Source organism: Thamnophis elegans, chromosome 8 (genome assembly GCF_009769535.1).
Source record: "Thamnophis elegans isolate rThaEle1 chromosome 8, rThaEle1.pri, whole genome shotgun sequence".
Taxonomy (NCBI): domain Eukaryota; kingdom Metazoa; phylum Chordata; class Lepidosauria; order Squamata; family Colubridae; genus Thamnophis; species Thamnophis elegans.
In genome coordinates, this window is record NC_045548.1 from 52,609,125 (window position 1) to 52,624,794 (window position 15,670).

At 39.1% G+C, this 15,670-nt stretch overlaps 1 protein-coding gene across 1 annotated transcript in view; it reads right to left on the reverse strand.

The window, feature by feature from the left end:
- RUNX1T1 (RUNX1 partner transcriptional co-repressor 1) overlaps positions 1 to 15,670 on the reverse strand; it is a 152,108-nt gene that overhangs the window by 114,505 nt on the left and 21,933 nt on the right. Inside the window, 1 exon segment of the mRNA XM_032223359.1 lies at positions 10,701 to 10,851. Within this exon segment, the coding sequence (XP_032079250.1) occupies positions 10,701 to 10,788 (88 nt within the window). The 5' untranslated portion in view covers positions 10,789 to 10,851.

The following is a 15,670-nucleotide window of genomic DNA, read 5'->3' on the forward strand; positions in this document are numbered from 1 at the left end:
TAATTTCTAACTGTTTTGAAGATGTGTTATGTTATTCCCTACTTGCTCTAAGTAGCATTAAGCTGCAAGGCCACTGCTATGGGATTTTGCTTCCTTTGATGGAATATCATTGGAAATTCATGATACCCTACTTTAAGGTGACCAGAGGATGGGGGATTTCCTAAACCCCATTGAATCCAGAGGAGGGAAGAGAGAGAGAAAGAGGGAGTGTGTGAGAAAGGGGGATTTCCTAAACCCCGTTGAATCCAGAGGAGGGGAGAGAGAAAGAGGGAGTGTGTGAGGTTGGGTGATTTCCTAAACCCCATTGAATCCAGAGGAGGGAAGAGAGAGAGAAAGAGGGAGTGTGTGAGGATGGGTGATTTCCTAAATCCCATTGAATCCAGAGGAGGAAAGAGAGAGAGAAAGAGGGAGTGTGTGAGGATGGGGGATTTCCTAAACTTTAGGAAATTGCCCATCCTCACACACTCCTTCAGCCTCTTTCTCCCCTCTTTCTGGATTTGCTCAGAAGTTTTTAAAATTACCTCTTCTGTAGAGACCAGGTTATCAGCCACGTGAGACACACGCTGTATTTCTATCAGTAATCCCCTCCTCAAAAAACAACACGGAGAAGCAGCAGTCCGGGGTGGGGGCGGGGACGGGGCTGAGCTTGGACAGCCTCGGAGGCAGCTGCTAGCTAGCTCCGAGAGAGAGATGAAGAGAGAGGGGGGGAGGGAGGGGCTGCTCAAAGCAACAGAAAAAGAAAAAATCCATGAGGGAAGTCCGTGGTGTCCACATGGAGTAAGTCTTCTCCTCCCTCAGCCATTGGCAACAGCTCCCAGGGACGCGCGGGCAGGAATGTGCTCCTCTTGAAGAAGAATATACGCTCCCAGTTGCTAGGAGAGCCTCGGCGGCGGGAGGCTTTTTTGTAATTTTAAAAAAAATCGGGAGTTTTTTTTTTAAAAACCAGGATGCGGGAAAAATTGTGAAAAAGTGTGACCATCCCGCCAAAAGCGGGCCATCTGGTCACCTTATCCTACTTGTGTTTGCTTTATTTGTAAAAGAAACAAGTCAAACACAAGTGGAAACGAAACAGTTTTTCTAAGCCAGAGATGTTTTCCATGCAACATTCATTTCAGTGAACATGAGATTAAAAATCTTGCTCTGATCCTCTACATTATTTCTGAAGTTTCTGCTACTACCCTTTCTAATATATGGAGGTGTTTTCTCCTTCTTAATCATTAGGCCTATTAATTAAATAATCTAGAAATTACAAATAACAAACTAGCAATCTGTCCTAGAAAGAAAACATTGGGCAGCAATATTTATATGAAACAATAAAAAGGTTATATGTATGTGGTATTAAAGCAACACCATCATAAGAACTTCCAATATGGATCAAAATTTATATTTATCAACTTCTGGAATTTAGCACATACATACATACCAGTTGGAACGGGATCTGGAATCCACTGCTACATACACACACATACACATACACACATACACACACAAACACACAAACACACATGGCAATTGCCAAGTATCTGAATTCTGATCACATGACTATGGGGATATTGCAATGCTTGCAAATGTGAAAATGGTCATACGTTTTTCAGTGCCATTGTAACTTCAAGCAATCACTAAATACATGATTGTGAGAACTACCTGTAGTATTTTACTCAAAACACCATATATCTCCTTTATTATTCCCTTTTTACAGCCATCAAACAGCCTTAGGGCTCTAAAACAAAACTTGAAAACTCTGAATCTCCAACCCCATTCCTCATGGGTTTTGCTATCACATTTATTGTCCTAATTGGATTCTAATCCCTTTAAATATCTATATTTTTTATGAACCAAGTTATTAGCTCACAGTTAGGGAATCAGGTAAATATAATAGGATTTAGCAATAGCACTTAGACTTATATGCCGCTTTACAGTGCTTTACAGTCCTCTCTAAGCGGTTTACAGAGTCAGCATATTGCCCCCAACAATCTGGCTCCTCATTTTACCAACCTTGGAAGGCTGAAAGGCTGAGTCAACCTTGAGTGCGATGAGATTTGAACTGCCAACTTGCAGGCAGCCAGCAGGCAGCAGAATTAGCCTGCAGTACTGCACTCTTAACCACTGCGCCACCACGGTTCGAAAGCCTTGTTCCCACATGTAACATGTTTCAGCTGCCAACTTCTTTAAAACTTATTTTGGAACTGTATTTGCGGGTGAGTTGCTAGGCTTGCAATTAACAACTATCACAATCCACCAGGATAGTTAAAGCAATTAAGAAGTTGCTACATGAATACTTGAGCCTAATTCAACCATTATACTACTTTTAAATCTATTATTAATAGTAAAAAGAGCAAAAGCATATGTTAATTTTTCCTAGGGCCACTGATTACTTTTTAGTCAATTGTCTTCTCTTCTGCTGATCAACTGATCAGAAAAGTTATTGACAGAAAGGGATGAGAAGAGTTAACGCAGATAATTTATTTTAACAATAAGCCCTATGTTGCTCATCTCCATATAATAGAAAGAAACATCCATCACCTTGCCCCAAATATCAGTCTTATTTTAACTCACAAACATTTGCCAATAATTGTAGGTTATTTATGTTATACTGCTTATTTGTGCAGTTTGACAGGTTGGCAATGAATAAGGCTATTGTAGTAACTTACATAATTAGAAAGTCAGTTTAATGTAGTGGTTAATGGCACCATATTAGAAACTGGAATACTTTAAATTCTAGTCCTGTCCTAGACAGGGAGCCAGCTGGATAACTTTGAGTTCTGTCTCAACCCTAGGAAAAAGGCAGTGCCACTTCTGCAAATGTTGCCAAGAAAACTGCTTATAGATAACCAGGCAGTTGCCAGACTCAAGGTTCAGTTCTCAGAAGGGGTGGGCTACTGGGGGTTCATACGGATCAGAAGATCTTCTAGCTAGGATTCTGCCCAATTCGGCGGACCCCCAAATGCCACCCCTGGCTGGCCATGCCCATCTCTCTCCACCCTTCCCCTCCCAGGAGTCTCCACGCAGCCTCTTCATCATGCCAGATAAGTCCAGGGCCCACATGGAGGCTTGAGAAGGGGGGAAACGGGCCTACTGGAGGTTCCAGAATCTGGAAATGTGCCTGTTTCTGGCTTCTGGAGGTACTCCAGAGCCCGAGAAAAGCAGTTTTTGCTCTCCCAGAGGCTTGAGGAGAGGCTCCAGAGTCTGGGGAGGGTGAAAAATGGGCCTACCAGAGGTTCTGGAGGGCCTTCGGAGCCTTAGGGAAGCAGTTTTCACCCTCCCAGAGGCTTGAGGAAAGCCTCCAGAGCCTGGGGAGGGCAAAAGAATTCCCCCCCCCCCGGTGCAGGAGGCTGACTAGGCCACGCCGACCCAGCAACAGGGCAGCAAACCTGTTGTGGCAATTTTTCAAGCCCACTCCTGGTTCTCAGGATTATCAAACAACATGGTTAAAAGTAAGGGATAGCAATCAAAACCCTTTAAGAACATGAGGTTGTCCTACACTCCAAGGCCATTGTCAAACTAACACCAATTATATAAGTACTAGCAGGAAGCACGACCCAATAGATCCTTGGTCTATCTATGTAAAGGTGAATCCATATAATGAAAGATCCATTTTTTAAAACATTATGGAATCTGAAGCAAGCAATCCAGAGTTTGTTATAGCAGAACAAAAAAGTTACAAAAAACCCAAAAACGCTTCATGTTTCCCTTTTCTTCAAATACTGTTTTCCAGCTGAATTCTTCTTATTTTTAATATATGTTTTATATAATGCGTTTACTCTATTTTGTTTGTACTTCTGAATTTGGCCACTAGCCCAGTATTTTCTTATAGTCAGAGAAAGGAAGTTGAAGAGAATAGTCACCTCTTTAATTGTTCCATTTCAATCTGACTTACACAAACAAATGGACTGCAACTGAGCCAGAAATCAGTTGTACTTAGAAGCGCTGATTTTATGTACACTCCCATAATATGGGAATAACTGGTGCCCTCCAAATATTTTGCAAAACAACTACATTTAGCTTCAACCAGCATGATCAATGCTTTTCAGTATTTCATTAAATCCCCGTGCTTGCAAAAACAAAGGATGTACCACAGGCCAGGGCACATATATTATAGTTTGTTTAGAGATAACAGTAAACTGTGGTTTGGCACTGAACAGGCCTTGGGTTTAGCTTGTCCACAAAATCAAGCTGTCCAAGAGAAATCAAAGATATGACAAGAGAAGTCAAGAGAACATGACTTCAGTTACTCCAAAGCAAGGTTTGCTATATAATCTGGATTTCTAGAAATGTAATTTTAAAATAAAATAAAAAATCACAGGTACAATATGTGGGCATTTTTCTTTATACATTTATTTTTCTTTCTACACTTATTTTTCCTGCTAATCACACTGAAAACTTGAATCAATTTTGCTTTATCCTTTTGTTTTGTAATGTGTAGATAAAGGGGGATGACTGCTTATCCCTATATTATTGTTTATTACTAACATTTTAGAGAATTAGGACAACATCCAACTGACATAGCAAGGACATAATTCACTCGTTTCTGCGTATTTCTGTAAAATAAATATGCGAAGGGAGGTTGCTCAATATAATTATACCAGCAATTACTTGAAATTGAAAGTAAAATTACTATACAAAATGTGGCTTCAGAAGTAATACTAACTAAGGGATGACTAAACACAAGAAAAAAAATGGTTGAATGGGATGATTACTGCCAGTAATTTCTGTGTACTAAATTGGATATTTTTGTCTATATGTAAATGCGATGAGACAGCTAGTTTGGTCTAGTGGTTAAGACTCCAGGCTAGAAACCAGGGGACTGTAAATTATAGTCCTGGATTAGTACACAGGCCAGCTGGGTGACTTTGGGTCAATCCCTCTCGGGCAGCTCCCAACATCAGACTCTGGCAATAAGCTAGTCAGTCAATTCCTGTTGACCAATCAATCAATATTATGACTAATTTTATCCTTACCTCTGGGAAGATGTATAAATCATGAGTACAATTAATTTCTTAAGCAACTTTTGAACCCTAGTTTTCCAAAGCACCTTGAAATATTGTTAGATATCTATTCCAGAAGTTGAAACTAATGTCAATCACTTTAAACAAATATAAGCATCAACAAATCAAAAACAAGTAAGAAATTAAAATGATCAATAAATGCAGCTTATATAAAGAATAAGAATTCCTATACAGCCAGATGAACCTTTTATTAGGGGTGTAGGCAGTCCTGAAACCTCAACAAAGTGCATTCACGCCACACTGAGTCATAAATATTGACTTCCATCATTTTTCTAATTGCTATATCTTATGCTGTTATGTGTGCTGTATGCCTAAATGAAACTAGCAAAAGGGTGTTCCATAGTTTGTTGTAAGTTTGCTTATGAAAATACTGTCTGGTTAATTACAAGTGGAAGTATTTTTCAAAACTGATTGCACTTCTATCCGTTGAAGGAAATTGGGATATTAATGTAATAATTAATCTAAGCTTTTTTAACATGTTAATTCTATGTTCATTGGTGATGTGTGACAAGTAAATTAAACTTTTAAATTGAAAGAGTAATAAAAACTATTATTGTTGACCAATGGTGGGTTTCCATTTTTTTTTACTACCGTGTTAAAAACTGGGAGACCGGGAGTTCTCGTCCCACTTAAAGCATGAAGCCATCTGGGTGACCTTGGGTCAGTCTCTCTCTCTCTCTCTCTCAGTTCTCAGGAAGCAGGCAATGCCAAACCGATTCTGAAAATATTGCCAAGAAAATTGCAGGGACTAATCCAGGCAGACACCAGAAGTCAATATTGACTTGCCTACACACACATACAATAAATACAATTCCTATATTGGGATTTTAATTCTCATTAATCTCCAAATTGCTTATAATTATGTCCCCATTTTGGGTCTCACCAGGCATACGTGTTTTACCCTTGTTGCCATATCCCTGTAATGTGGCTTGGCTGAGAGCTCTATAGCTGAGTAGGGATGTGAAACTGGTTCTCTCTGATCCTCAACACAATGTTTTTTAAAGAAGCAGGATAGAAATGGAAACCCTTCCAAGAACTGCAGTAGACAAGTAGTTTAAGAGTGTAACTGTTTTATTTCACCACTGAAAGTCTGACTAAAAGGTAAAAGTAAAGGCAAAGGTTCACCTTGCACATATGTGCTAGTCGTTTCTGGCTCTAGGGGGCAGTGCTTATGTCTGTTTCAAAGCTGAAGAGCCAGCGCTATCCAAAGAAGACTCGTGGTCATGTGGCCGGCATGACTAAATGCTGAAGGCGCATGGAACGCTGTTACCTTCCAACCAAAGGCGGTTCCTATTTTTCTACTTGTATTTTTACATGCTTTCGAATTGCTAGATTGGCAGAAGCTAGAACAAGTAAGGGGAGCTCACTCCGTTACACAGCACTAGGCATTCGAACCGAACTGCTGAACTGCCGACCTTTCTGATCGACAAGCTCAGCGTTTTAGCCACTGAGCCAGCCACCTTTCTTAACCGTTTTACTGGTCTCTGAGGAAGTAATACTGATATTTCAGGCTTGTTTCATCTCTGTTTTTCATTAGCAAGCAGATGAAATCTGATACTTAAATCACACCATTGAAAGGGCAACTTCTTTAAAAATGTAAAGGAAATACATCCATTAAGCCAAACCTTGGAAGAAGGCTGCTGCTGTATGCATTGTTCTTTCCTGACATTATTTTCAAAGGCAGCATTGCTTCTCAATTTGTTTGAAAATTTTTAGTTCAGTTTAAGATCAGTGGCCAAATTTTCAATCTCATAAGTGCCTACTAATGAGTAGATGCTTTTAGATAGGGACAAGCAAACTAGAGATTGTGCAAAAAAAGAGCAACCTATTTTGCAGTCTAGAGATGGGGAGGGGGAAGCATTGTGTTTTAGCCTTTAAGGAGGGAAGGAAGTATGGCTATGGGTTTTCAAACTTTTTCAGACAGTATAACTTCTTGTAACTTCTTATTTTTTTTAAAAAAAACTATTCTGGAACCTCTGATCAAGGGGGAAAACTCTAAGGAGATATAATTGGCTGTCTTCCAAAGAACTTTTTTTTAAAACTTAGAAGACCATCAACCTTTAGCAGAATCCTAGTGCTTTGTGGAAAATTCTGTCGTAGTCCAGGAAATAGGAAAACAATATTTGTACTTTTAAAAAAAAGTTTTAAAACCCCCTTTTTTTAAAAGTCTTTAAAAAAAGACTTTTAAGATCATGGAAGGAAATATACAAGGCAATTTATTTATCATCTGGCGTGATATATAAACTGCTCAATCTCAATGTATGCTTACAAAAATAATAACCACAAACTGTAATAAAATAGAATTAAAACTACAAGCAAAACAAAACTCTTAAAAGCCAATGAAAAACGATACACCTGCTCAGTTACAAAAAGAAAAAGAAAGAAATGGGTTAGAGACAAATCTTTCCACAATCAGCTGGTCCAAGTGGTATAAAATACAAGATAGTGCCTACAATTCTGTAATTAAACCCTAGGCCCATGATGGTGAACCTATGGCACGGGGAGCCATTTCTGAGGGCATGCAAGGCATTGTCCTGTCAGCTCCAGGGTGCATGCGCGTGCTGGCCAGCTGATTTTCGGCCTTGGTTTTCAGACGTTTTTCATGCTCTGGAGGCTTCAGGGAAGCCTCCTGAAAGCTCCAGAGGGAGAAAAATGACTCAACAGGCAATCTGGAAGTCTGTTCCCAAATTTCCGGTTTGCATGCTGGGCTGTTTTTTCACCCTCCCCAGCTCCTAGAAATCCCCTGGAACTTGGGGACGGCAGAAAACATACCTACTGGGCCCACCATAAGTCAGAAAATGGGCCGTTTCCAGCCTCCGGAGGACCTCCGGGGGGAGTGGGGCAGGCCATTTTCGCCCTCCCCAGGCTCCAAAAAAGCCATGCACACATGCACGGGGCAGTAGGGTCACATACACATGTGCAGGGGGCACAACGTGGGGCGGCATTAAATTTTGGGGGTCGGCATGCGAGCGAGCAAAGTAGCGTGTGCGTGTGTGCTTTTGGCACCCAAGACAAGCAAAGTTGGCCATCACTGCACTAGGCTTTCTATGTAGGTAAAAAAGATTGGTCTATCATGGGGTGATTGCTGCAGCCCTGTGAACACCCCTCAGTAACATTAAATTATTTGTATGGTGGGACCCCTGTGAAATAACCTTTGAGAAAAAGGAAACCCTGAAAAATGTGACAATGTAACCAACAGTTTGCTACTGAATCTTAGAGGCATGATGGCAGGGAGATCTAGGCATGTCTATGGTCTGAAAGTTGCCAAAATTTATTTTAAAATTGTGGTTTTGTTGACCTTCCAATTCAAAACTTTCTGAAATCTATTATAATCCATATAAACCACTTGATTTTCAAACACACTGATTCACTAAAAGAGAAACAAAGATGTATTTCATTTTGCCCTGAAATAAACGGGATTTAAAGCACTCCAGCAAAAAAAGTTTACAAACTTTTGCAGAATTTCACATGATGGCAGAAGGCCAATATTCCCCAAAGAATCAGGCTTTTGGAGAAGAGAAGACAGCTATAAGTTCTGGAGAAGATTCTTGTTGGTAATTTTGGTAGTTGTAGTCCCAACATTTCAGTCAAATACCAGTTAGAGAATAAGACACAAGACGTTTTGTACATGAGGCAAAATATGAACATACTGTATATCATTTGAAAAAAAAAACATTTGTAGGCTGGTCAAGTAAAATGATGGTGAAGGTTTAATAAGAACTGGTCTGATTGAAATAAACATACTTTATGTAGGACTTCATGAAAATAAATGATTCACGACTTCCCTTTTTGCAGAGGCATGGCCAAAGGAAATCTTTGTAGCTCAAAAGGCAGAAAAAAGCTACATTTTATCATGGATTGCTTCCAAAACCCAAGACTGTCATTGTAATGGATGTACCTTACACCTCGTCTACTTTATCTACCTATATAGATCAAATGGTACAAATATCAAAATATTGTTGCCCTTTCAACTCCTTTAGAATCATTCATTAGAACTCAAAGACATGTTTGCAAGAATGCCAAAAAATATCTAAATCATAAAACGATTCCAACTTTAAAAGCAGTGTTGATGCTACGTTAAAGTACTTTGTCTACAACTCCTTCATTAGTGCCACTGGATCTATTTCTGAATAAATAGTTAGACATGTATAGTTTTAAGGAGCCATTCATATACATTGAAAACTACAATATCTATGTGTGATAAGGAGGGAAATATGCCATCTAAAACATCCCACTTGTACATATGCCACCTGCCACTCAAAGTATTCCTGTTCATTTTGTGGGCACATATTGGATCTAATATTGATACACTAAGCATAAAATAGTCTGTAAGCCTTCATACGTTCTTCACTGCTATGCCATATACTGGAACTACCTTTAAGAACAGATGTGTAGCACAGTGGTGGGTTTCAAAAATTTTTAGAACCTCTTCTGTAGGTGTGGCCTGCTTTGTGGGAGTGGCTTGCTGGCCATGTGACCGGATGGGAGTGCTTGTTTAGCAACCAAAATGTTAGCTGACAAACTCTGTCATTTGAAGCACGCAAGTCTTAAAGCTGTCAAGTTACAAGACCCTTGCGCCCCTAACCCTTTAGGAAAAAAAAACCCAGGGGTGTTCACACTTGACAGCTTTAAGACTTGTGGACTTCAACTCCCAGAATTCCTCCTCCAGTCATGTTGGCTCAGGAACTCTGGCATTGAAGTGTGCAAGTCTTAAAGCTGTCAAGTTACAAGACCCTTGCACCCCTAACCCTATAGAAAAAAAACCCCAGGGGTGTTCAAACTTAACAGCATTCATGTGCATTTGTGTTGGAGCTGATAGCTCGCGTACCAGCAGATATGGCTCTGCGTGCCACCTATGGCACCCGTGCTATAGGTTCACCATCACAGGTCTAGGTTCTCATTTTACAGACCTCGCAAGGATGAAAGGCTGAGTCAACCTTGAACTGGTAAAAATCGAACTGCTGGCAATTGGCAGAATTAGCCTGCAATACTGCATTCTAACCACTGTGACGCCACAGCTCTTAAAATTAAGCCAAGAATAGCTTAAATAATCATCTTTTCTCCTGCAGTCTCTCATCTTTTTTGTTCCTTGGGGAGAGGACCTAACATCACAGGCTTAAACTTTGATTGCATCAGGATATCACACTTATCTATAGTTTGACTTAAAAGCAAATCAGCCGAATGCTAAGATATACTGCTCAGACTACACCTGATGGCTCTTTCCCACAACGAAGTGCATTTAAAACCCTGCTTAGGCCTTTATTTTTCTTTAGCCAATGCTGGAAACTGGGATTCGCGGGGGGGGGGGGGAGGGGGGCACAGGAAAAGAAGCAATAGGGAGAAAGTCTGATTGTATATGGATACTGTTGAAATTTAAATCCAAAATTGGAGGGGAAGAAACTGCAAGCAGGGACAAAGTGTATCTGTTCATTACATATCTGTCTTCTTCCCCATCAATTGGGCGTTTCACTCATTTGAGATAAAAGTAAATGGGGCATGTTTTTTTATGGATTTTCTTAAGTTTGCCATCTACAATCCAAAAGCTTAACAATGTTAGATACCAAATAATTTAGGAGGAACATAAAACATATATAAGATAACAAGGAGATTTAAACACACAGTTAAGAAACAAGAAAAAAAATCATTATTTTTCTTCTCAAAAACAGCATGTTGAATTACAAATCTGTTCCTTACCTTGGCAAAATTCAAAGTTCCCTTTTTTCCGGCAGTCACCTATTACTAAACTCAGTGCTCTCCAAGTGTTTCTTTTGACAGATATCATTTTCCTCTCTCCTTTTCTGACTGGGACAGCTATTACGTTCACCAGTCCAGTGATCAATCTTTTCTATTGACAACAACAAAAGGGGGGAAAAAACAAAAACGCACATATCACAGCCAGTCTGAAGCACAAAGGCCTTCTGTTTACATGTTAATACTAGATGCTTTTTTAAAAAAAATAATTAAAAAAGAACAAAAGGCATAATCCTAAAGGCAATATTTTGCATTGTATTTACAATCCGAACCCAATACATTAGTAAATGTTTAAGTCTGTAGGAAAATGCAAAAAAATGCTGAATGAGTAATAAAGTCAATTATATATAGCTTGCAACTATGAACTCCTTCAGGTTGATAATTTATAAGCCTCATTCCAGCCACTGCTGTAACAATATATTACTAATGAGATATGTTTTATATCGCCACACTGATGGCTGGATTACGCTTCAAATTACTAGTCTGGATGACCTCCAAGATTTAAGTGAAATCAACTGTTTATAGAAAAACCAAGGCAACTGCTACATCCTGGGTCAGGCTATAAGGCTCAATTATCTACTCAGCCTTCCAAAAGTCCAAATAGATGAAATTTTCTTATCAGTGGTTACCTGGTCCTTTTTAATTACTGTGCAAACAGCAAGGAACTAAATCTGAAACTTTTGGGATTCATGTCATGGACTCTGTTGTTGACACCATCTCCTGCAAAACTATATATTAGATTCGAATTTCCAAATCAAATCTAGTTCTCCAACCACCTAAGAGGTAGTAAATTTGTTCCTTCGGCTGATGTTTTTTTTATTGGTTTCAGTGATATAAGTGAAATGCAGCAAATCATGTTGGATACCATTTGAAAGATATTCTTCAGCCCAGCAACCTGCCATACTAATATCTCTTTGATTTAAAGAGATATTATATCATGTAATATCCCAATAATTTCATAGCCCAATGATTTCAATTTGTGCACCATCAAGAAAGGAGGCTGCCCACTGGATAACTGCTTGTTCTCACCCTGCCTCTTTGCAATCAGGATCTGCTAGAACTAAAATATGAGATTTGAAATGATTGGTAAATCCCAAGCACCAACGTAGCAACACAGCAAAATTATCTGGTTTCAGAAGAAGCTGCATGGAGCTTCTTTCTTCTGTCCCAAATGTTAGGCAAATAAAAAGGGATTAAGTATTTCTTAATATAATTCTCATTCCATTTTTGTGGACTCTTAGCAAGATGTCTTTTAGACTATGCTCTAACCTTAAAGTTTCTTTAAGAGCTTCTGCACCAGAGACAAATTTATTGTGTGACTCATCACACTTGGCCAAATAAAGCTATTCTATTCTGTACTGTTGGTTCTGTTTTCTTTTTAAGATTGTTTTAGGGCTTTATTTTTTAGATTGTTCAATAGCAAAACAAAAAGCTGGGTTCCTAAGTTTTTAAAAACTGCCTCTGTTAACTATAGTTAGGGGTAGGTTCCGACAGGTACTATTGCCGGTTCGCTTGTGTGTGCGCTGAGTGCATGCGCAGTGCAATTTAAATTGTTCTGTGCATGCACAGAACTGAAAAACAAGGTGATGCTGCCTATGAGAACTGGTTTGGGGGCGTGGCAGGCCTGGATCCAATTGAACCAGTTCGAACTGGTAAGAACCCACCATTGACTATGGTGCTTACTTTTCTGATATTACACCCCCTAGTACTAGTCAAAGGATGCATATATTGTCTTAACAAAGTGAAAACTACAGTGGGTTATAAAGTCACTTTCTATTGATAGAATCTCAGTTACTAACTCTAGTATCTTCAGCTAGGAAGAAATTCTTACCAGAAACTCTAGTGGATCACTGACAGTGATTAAGGACAGTGCAAAGATAGGGTGATCAGTTTAGGCAGCTTCTTGGGATTCTGCATATTCTTTCAATGCTACGAGCCTTTACTGTTTAACTTAAAAACCCTGCATAAAGGTTTACATGTTCTCAAGTAAATGGAATTACCTACAAAACGTCTTAATGAGTAAAATGCACTAACCAAAGAGAAGGGGGGAGGAAACTCTTCAAGGGCAACTAAGCATAAAGGGAAAATAATATTAAACTAAGCAGATACAACAGGCTTGTTCAAAGTACTTCAAGTGAATTATCTCAGAGACAATTACAATCAGCTCAGACTGGGAATAGGGCTACCATGAATGCTCCAAGGATTGCCAATGAAGTCACCAAGGTTCAACCAGACCGTGAAGGAAACATTTTTTTAGATAAATGGAAATATAAAACCTGCACCTTCTCTCTGTTTCATTTGCTTTATTTCTGCATTTTCCTAATGTAATTTATCAATATGCATTTGTTTTGCAAAACATCAAGATAACACAATGTTACAGAAAATGTCTGTCTGTTCTGTGTAATGTTATCACACAGCCAGCTTGGTGTAGTGTTTAAAACAACAGGATAGAAACCAGGAGAGGGGAATGTCTCATCTTGCCCTAAGCACAAAGCCTATGGGGGTTCCTGAGCCAGACTCTCAATCCTAGGAAGAAAGGAATGGCAAACCACTTCTGAAAATACTGCCAAGAAAACTGCACAAACTTGTCCAAGCAGTTAACCAGGAGTCAAAAAAATGATTCAAAAATTTGTGTACAGTCCTCTACACACAGACAGTATAAGCAAGCCACTCTTAGTTGTGAGAACTTCCAGTTGTATGTCATCAACTGCAGTGTAGTGCTGCAGTTTGAAAAGGCAATTGGTCTTGGCTCTACAGAACACAGAGGACAAGAAGGGGAAAAAAAGAAATTAAGACTAATACCATAAAAAGAAATAAAAAATTGAGAAGGAAGGAAGGAGGAAAGGAAAGAGTTTCAGGAGCCATGATTTCCTTGTGTCCCCTCCTCTGTATTCTCAAGTGGCTTGATAAAAAAACGTGTCCTGTTGAAAAATTGGTAGGGGAAAAAAAAAAGGAGAAATCAAATTCACCACCAGATTTTGTCATCTCAAGTTTGTTGTTGTTGTTAGTTTCGAAGTCTTGTCCGACCCATCGTGACCCCATGGACAACGTTCCTCCAGGCCTTCCTGTCCTCTACCATCCTCTGGAGTCCACTTAACCTCAGGCCTACTGCTTCGGTGACTCTATCCAGCTACCTCATTCACTGTCATCCCCTTCTTCTTTTGCCCTCAATCTTTCCCAGCATTAGGCTCTTCTCCTTCTTTCTCATTAGGTGGCCAAATTATTTCAGTTTCATCTTCAGGATGTGGCCTTCTAAAGAGCAGTCAGGGTTGATCTCTTCTAGGACTGATGGTTTAATCGCCTTGCAGTCCAAGGGACTCGCAGGAGTCTTCTCATGTTTAGTAAGGGACAGATTGTATGTTAGATAAAGGTGGAAAAACTGGAATCAGAAAGCCCTTCCCCAAGCACATCCATGTATGTGCACGCACACGTACATGCATGCGTAAAAAAATATTGGCAAGTGAAAATCAATCCATTCACTTTCTTGGAAATCATTTGGAACCGATTATACTCTGGCCTAGTAGTTCACAATTTTGTGCTCACGGATGCCATATTTGAGGTGTCAGGGTTAGATTATCAATCAATGCTTCCTTTGCAGGCAAATTTCTCACAGTTTTAATGTAAGTTAAATATTTATAAAAAACAAATCAGCCCACAAATAAGATATTTTTCAGTTTTTTTTAATAAAAAAGTAACTTTTTATATTAAAAAATAACTTTTATATTGTTATAACATTTTAAAAATTATTTTATTAAACTTAGAGGCAGCATGTTTTGCTTACCTAATATCTGTTAGCTACAAACCCATATCCTTAAACCATGCAACCTCAGAAGAATAATGTTTATGCTTTGGGATATCAAGAATTATTTTGAATCAGATAATTTATTTTATGCAACAACTATCATTTGACTAATAGGTTCCACAGTTCTGTTTAATGCAAGAAAAGGGGTTAGCAGTTGGCAAATTATAAAAATTATGCAAAATCACTATCAAAATAGTGTTCTGAGATCCAAAGCAGAATATAAAGGTTATATATTTAATTATACTGATTCATGCACATTACAAAATAAATCTTACAGACATTTACAAATATTTGAAAACAGTTTTAAAGGAACATAATTTCTCTACATTTTTGCAAGTTTACTAAACAAAACATTTAATGTTTAATGTAGCTATATTTACTTATTTATTGAAAATGTATCCCCCTTTTTCATTCTTGGAATACCTACAGTCTTTTTAAAAAAAATAGAAAGTGAAAGAATTAATTATATAGAGGATACTGCAAACTAAAGTACTAAAATTGTTTAAATGACACACAGTAGCTATTTGCAAAGAATAGCAATAGCAATATCACTTAGACATATACTTCTTCACAGCTCTCTATAAACCATTTATAGAGTCAGCATATTGCCCCCAACAATCTGGGACTTCCTTTTTACTGACCTCAGAAGGCTGGAAGGCTGAGTCAACCCTGAGCCTGGTGAGATTCGAACTGCCAAATTGCAGGCAGCTGGCCATCAGCAGAAGTAGCCTGCAGTACTGCATTCTAGCCACTGCGCCACAACAGCTCTGGTGCGGTGTATTAGAGGTGGATTTCTAGAATGGTGCATTAGACTTGGACTTCAACTTACAATCACTTAGTCACTTAGCGATCATTGGAAGTTACAATCGATCTACCTGGGGGATACTTATAAACCAGATTTCAAATTACAGGTTGATGTAGTCACATGACCACACCTCAGGCATTAACAATTGGGCCACATTGACAGCCATTTGCAGCAGGCATGAAATCCTCTTATCTTCGCTACCAGTTTGGTAGCGGAAGCGCGTGCGCAAAGTGTGCATGATGATATCAAGTTGGGTGGGCAGAACCTCGCACCACCACTACTACTAGTTCGCCTGAACCGGTGTGA